Source organism: Manacus vitellinus, unplaced genomic scaffold, assembly GCF_001715985.3.
Source record: "Manacus vitellinus isolate BGI_N305 unplaced genomic scaffold, ASM171598v3 scaffold_0_pilon, whole genome shotgun sequence".
NCBI classification, from domain to species: Eukaryota; Metazoa; Chordata; class Aves; order Passeriformes; family Pipridae; genus Manacus; species Manacus vitellinus.
Genome location: NW_021938789.1, coordinates 37,653,251 through 37,658,865, shown reverse-complemented (window position 1 = coordinate 37,658,865; position 5,615 = coordinate 37,653,251). Strand labels below are relative to the sequence as shown.

Genomic DNA, 5,615 nt, shown 5'->3' with positions numbered 1-5,615 from the left:
GGGAGGGCAGCGGCGCCGCACCCAGAGGCACGTCTCTTGCCGCCTTCGCCTCCAGCAACCCCGGACCCTTTCCCAGCGCAGGCACTGCGGTCCTGGTGGGAATGCTGCTTGCTAATGTGATCACGTATTCCGCTCTTTCTGCCTACTTGCGCTCAGAACCGATGTAAATCCTCTCTGGGCCTTCCTCTGCCGAGAGTTAGGCGCAATTTGATGCCTGCCCATGAGGATCTGACTGGTGAGGGGAAAAGAAATTGGAAAAAAACCCTAGTGAGGTGCAGTATGCAAGGTGTGCCAGTAAATGCACACCTAGAGAGTTTATACCAAAAAAAGAACAGAAAGGATTCTGTCAAACACTGCGTGGTCTCAAATGCCATCCCAGTTTTATCCCCATTCTTTGAAAGAAGCTGATATTTTGCCCATGTAACTGTCCCACCGACAATGTCAAACTTGTCCAATTTATTTCATTGCTTGCTGACATGCCAGCTCATCTCTGCTTGAAACCATGGTCGTCCCTTCCCTCTCCCTCAGCTTTATCTTATTGACAAGACCAAAGTATCTTTCATCAGCCCGAACAGGGCAGTTAAAAAAGTGTCAGAACAAAAGAAGGCTCTGCTCAAAGGAAAGGGTTGGAAGTAGAATCAACAGAAAGTCAGGCACTAGAGAAATGGGTGAAAATATTTTTGGGAAGAAAGGGATGCTATGTTTTTTGGCTAAGCTACATCCTTCTGACTGGATTTATGGCAAAGAAGGGGAAAAAATGTGAAATTTGCCATCCCTCTCACCCTGCTACTTCTGTGTGTAAATATGACCAGCTCTTATTTTGCATTGAAAAAATTATGAGATTTTAGAGCACCTGACAGTCGTGGGACCTCATCAAATCTCTAATCTAGCAATATATGCAAGCATAATTCCTGGGTGTAGGTACATAGGTTGAAGGAAAATGCTCAGCAGAGTTCTGAACTACTGCATAGCCTTGACTGTGCAAATTGTGGTGGATCTCTTAAATTTTTAACTTGGTGTATTAAAAGTGTATTGATGAGGAATCCCTTCCTGCCACCCATGCTTAGTCTAGTAGATGAAAATTGATTATATTGCTAAGATCAGCGGGGTACACCAGTATGAACAACTGGCACATCTCAGCTGATGTATCTTGGGGTGTTTTACATCTCAGGCTTACGCTATTAATTGTCAAGTAAACGTAGACTAAACAGTATAGCATAATTTCGACCTGTTTCGTTGGGGGAAAAATACCTTTCAGTTCATGCAGTCGATCTGTTGCTTTTGCAAAAAGAATTGGCACTGAGAAATTCTTTGGGATATTGTGTGAGTTGGAAGCAAATACAAAGGGCTCAGCCACCTGCTGGTAGTCAATCCTCCTTTTTTAGTTTGGAAACCACACTGAAGGATGTCACTCATAGATAGTTACTGGGAACAGAGGTAGGGGTGAAAATATACCTCGGTTCCTCTGAAACAATCCGCTGAAAATGGAAGGAAGAAAGTTGTTCTGATTGAAAAGAAAGGACAAGAATTTTAAAAAAGGCATGTGAATCCAAACACATTAATAGCTAGACTGTTTTTTTAGGCGGACCTGAATTTAAGATGGGTTAAGCTGTGTGCAACACCTGATGACAAGAAAGTGATGTTTCATCTCTACTCTTGCTTTCCTTAGGGGATGTATGAATGGGAAATAGAGCGAGTAACTCAGGTTTGGCTTTCACCTCAGTGGTGTTTTCTTGGTGAGCCTGCTTGGCCCAGGCAATTTCTTACTGTTTTCCCAGGTCAAGGCAAAGAGTTGCCAGGTGTGTGGTTCTTGCTTAGCATTCCGCTGATGCTCTGGGCAGTTTCCAGGGGAACATGTGTGTTCTGCCTAGGACTGAAGTCCAAGTCAGCAATTAATTGTAAACCATCCGTATGTTGTGCCTGCCAAAGTCTTAGGGCAACATAGAATTTGTCTCAGCCTTTGTAAGGAGGGAAACAAAATGAGATTTTGATGCCAATGGTGAAATTCTTACTGACATCAGCAGGGGAATTCTTTGCTCTTCTTTACGACTGCAGTCAGAAATGAATGCCTGATTGGCAGCCTCCAAGGAGCTGTGTTTTCTCAAACATAACACAGAAAGGGAATATTATGTATAACTGTGTTTTAATTGTTTCTGGTGTTGATTTCAGCATGAATAAGTTACGCAGTCATTTCAGAGAGATTCTATTATTTCAGTTCTATTACAGTGATATTTTTACTTGCCTTGTGGCACAAACTGTTCTGAAAGAAAGTTTCTTAAAGAAAGATCCCGGTAATTAGTTCACTGCTACTAAGGAGGGACATAAACCTATAAGTATTTTGTGACTATTTAAAGGAAATGCTTTCTGTTAAGGAAAAATCGAAAGATTCTTATGCTAATAACAGACTGGATGGTGCTGTTCCATGTAGAATTCCTATAGACATTAATGGAAGTTATGTGCTAAATCAGCAGTAGTTTTAGGTAGTGGATTGTAAAAAAAATGATATGCTGCCCAGCAGGATCTTAATACTTCTGCATTTACTTAGGCAAACTTTGTCTTCAAAATGCTTTTGAAATCTGTCCCAATTTTCAGCAGGAGTCATGCCTGAATAATATTCTGGGATTGGCCTTCAAATGTAAGGGCAACAGAATTTAAATATATTAAGACAGATCTTCTCTTAATCCTGTGATGTAGCATGTGGGTCAGGAAAGAGCTGTACTTTAGCTCATTGCTTTTTGCCTTAGCCAAAGTGGACTAATCTTTCCGCTTGTTCTTGTACTGTTTTGTTTTCAGGGGCAGCTCTGTGGCTCAGACCCGGCTGCTGTAAGGATGGGTCCCCTGGAAGCAGTAGGTGAAGAAAACCAGACAGATGAAATGAAAATGGAGCTGTTCACCAAGCTGTACTTGCCAAGATACACCACACCGCTCAATGAATTGGCTCTGGACCCTAAACCAGAACTGAAGGACAGCACAACACTAGTTGAAGTGCAGATAATTCTCATCTTTGCTTACTGCTCCATCATCCTGTTGGGGGTGATTGGAAACTCCCTCGTGATCCACGTGATCATCAAGTTCAAAAGCATGCGCACAGTGACTAACTTCTTCATTGCCAATCTGGCCGTGGCCGACCTGCTGGTGAATACACTGTGCCTGCCCTTCACTTTGGTTTATACGCTCTTGGGCGAATGGAAACTGGGCCCAGTGTTGTGTCACCTGGTGCCTTACGCCCAGGCGCTTGCTGTTCACGTGTCCACTGTTACTTTGACTGTGATTGCTCTGGATCGTCACCGCTGCATCGTCTACCACTTGGAAAGCAAAATCTCTAAGCGAATCAGCTTCCTGATTATAGGAATTGCCTGGGCAGTCAGTGCCCTGTTGGCAAGTCCTTTGGCCATCTTCCGCGAGTATTCGTTGATTGAGATCATTCCTGACTTCAAGATTGTGGTTTGCTCTGAGAAGTGGCCAGGAGAGGGGCAGCTCAACTATGGCACCATATACAGCATCTCTATGCTCCTGATCCAGTATGTGCTGCCTCTGGCAGTCATCTCCTATGCCTACACTCGTATTTGGACCAAGCTCAAGAACCACGTTAGTCCTGGGGCAGGGAGTGACCACTACCACCACCGGCGTCGGAAAACCACCAAGATGCTGGTGTGTGTGGTTGTGGTGTTTGCTGTCAGCTGGCTGCCGTTTCATACCTTCCAGTTAGTCAGTGACATTGACAGTCAGGTGTTAGACCTGAAAGAGTACAAACTGATCTACACAGTGTTTCATGTCATTGCCATGTGCTCAACGTTTGCTAACCCCCTTCTCTATGGCTGGATGAATAACAACTACAGGACGGCCTTCCTCACAGCCTTCCAGTGTGAACAGCGGCTGGACTCCATCCACCCTGAAGTATCAGCAGCTTTCAAAGCCAGGAAAAAACTAGAAGCAAAGAGGATTCAATTCCCTGGGGACTCTTTCACACAACCTACCAATGTCTAAGATGTCTGACTTTAAAGAAGATATCGATATGTGGTGGACAAAGGGATAAATCCATTTTGATACATGCATTTTTAATGCATAGTTTTATTCATAAAGGGTGAAAGAAAAGTAGCAGGAAATCAAGGCAGGTGCTATGATCTGGGGGTGTTGATTGATATCATGACTATGTAACTATATGACTACAAGGAAATAAAAGGGATAGGCTTTGTTTATGGCTGTCTCTAGCAGAGTAAGAGACCCTTTTATCCCTCCCATATCTTTTTGACAAATCTAAATGACAAGGGCAGAGTGTGCTGGTTTTGCTAGAGGAAGGCAATTTGTAGCGCAGGAATACTGATGATGGGAGCAGGTAGTTTTTATATTGGATGTGGACATCAGGGAAAGCAGAAGTCTGCCAGGATGAAGAAGCCTGTCTGGGTGGGAATGGGCTGTGCTGGTTAAAGGTCAAACTTTTCAGGTCCCTTCTCTCCCACAGGCATCTTTACAAAGACAGGGGAATTAAGAAGAGAAACACATTATTTTTTTTAAACTTGTACTACAGTGGTTCAAACATTTGAAGTACATTTGGGGGTAAAAAATAAGAAAAGGAAAAAGAAAAAAAATCACTATACCCACCCAAACAACAACAGATTCAATGTGAGGAAAGGTCAAGTTTCTACATAAAATGAATTGTGGGTTTTGGTCAATCAAATGGGGTGAAAAGTTATTCCTTAAGAATTGGCTGTTATGCTGGTGAGAAAATCACGAGCCTGTGACTTATCAGTCATTCCCTGCAGATTCCTCCCTATCATTCTCCTCTGGAAACAGTTCACAAATGCAGTGTTTTAAAGTGGCATTTGAGGGCAGGGAATGCAGGCTCAGGTCTTTTGTGAGCACTTCATAAACTGCCAATATTTTCGTTTTCAGGACCTGCTTAAATGTCTAATGTGTTATTAACTCCACAGGCTTTGAATTGTAGCTGCTTTCTGCCTGGATAATAAAACAGCAGATAATTTTGATCCTCTGGAAAGGCTGTGAGATGGTAAAGTGCTTTTCATTATTGTGGTTTTATGTCACATACTCGTCTTGGAGCTTTTTCCATCTTTAGTCTTTGCAAAAATTAAGAAATTCTGAATGACTGTAACCTAATAACAGTGTGCTATGTTTATGTGATAACAGTTATTCTGCATGCTGTAGTTAATAGTTAAATTCCTTTTTTTGCTCAGGTATAAAATTTTAATCTGTTTACTGTGTTGCACACAGCAATGTTCAGCTCTTCTATGTCTTTGTTCAGCCTCTTTGAACTCATTAAAGAGATGAAGAAAATTTCAATCCATTTTTATTCCAAGCTGCTCTGTTGCTTATCTAGAATAAAACCAAATGTGATACTTTCACTTGGAGCCTATTTCAACAGTGACGTTTCAACTGCCTCATTTGTTTCCCTCAATTTTTTGTTGTTCCTAAATTCATTGTGTTCTCTCTTACAAATTAAAACCCAAAAAAACTCCAGTACTGAAATGTTTGCAATGTAATAAATAGCATCGCGTATTTATCAAGTGGAGAAATTAGTCTTTTTGTATTCAGCATTCAACACCATCCTTTAAATATCCATGAAATCATTTGGACTTGGATTTTCATGAGGAGAAAAG

At 41.9% G+C, this 5,615-nt stretch overlaps 1 protein-coding gene across 1 annotated transcript; it reads left to right on the top strand.

The window, feature by feature from the left end:
- The first annotated feature begins 2,798 nt into the window (after nucleotides 1-2,798).
- Nucleotides 2,799-5,298, top strand: NPY2R (neuropeptide Y receptor Y2). Its single transcript, XM_008933147.2, has one exon. The coding sequence runs from the start codon at nucleotides 2,830-2,832 to the stop codon at nucleotides 3,985-3,987; it is 1,158 nt and encodes a 385-aa protein (XP_008931395.1). The 5' UTR covers nucleotides 2,799-2,829; the 3' UTR covers nucleotides 3,988-5,298.
- Nucleotides 5,299-5,615: the final 317 nt, after the last annotated feature.

Excerpts from the sequence above, each read along its gene's own strand:
- NPY2R (XM_008933147.2), top strand. The coding sequence starts at position 2,830 with ATGGGTCCCCTGGAAGCAGTAGGTGAAGAAAACCAGACAGATGAAATG.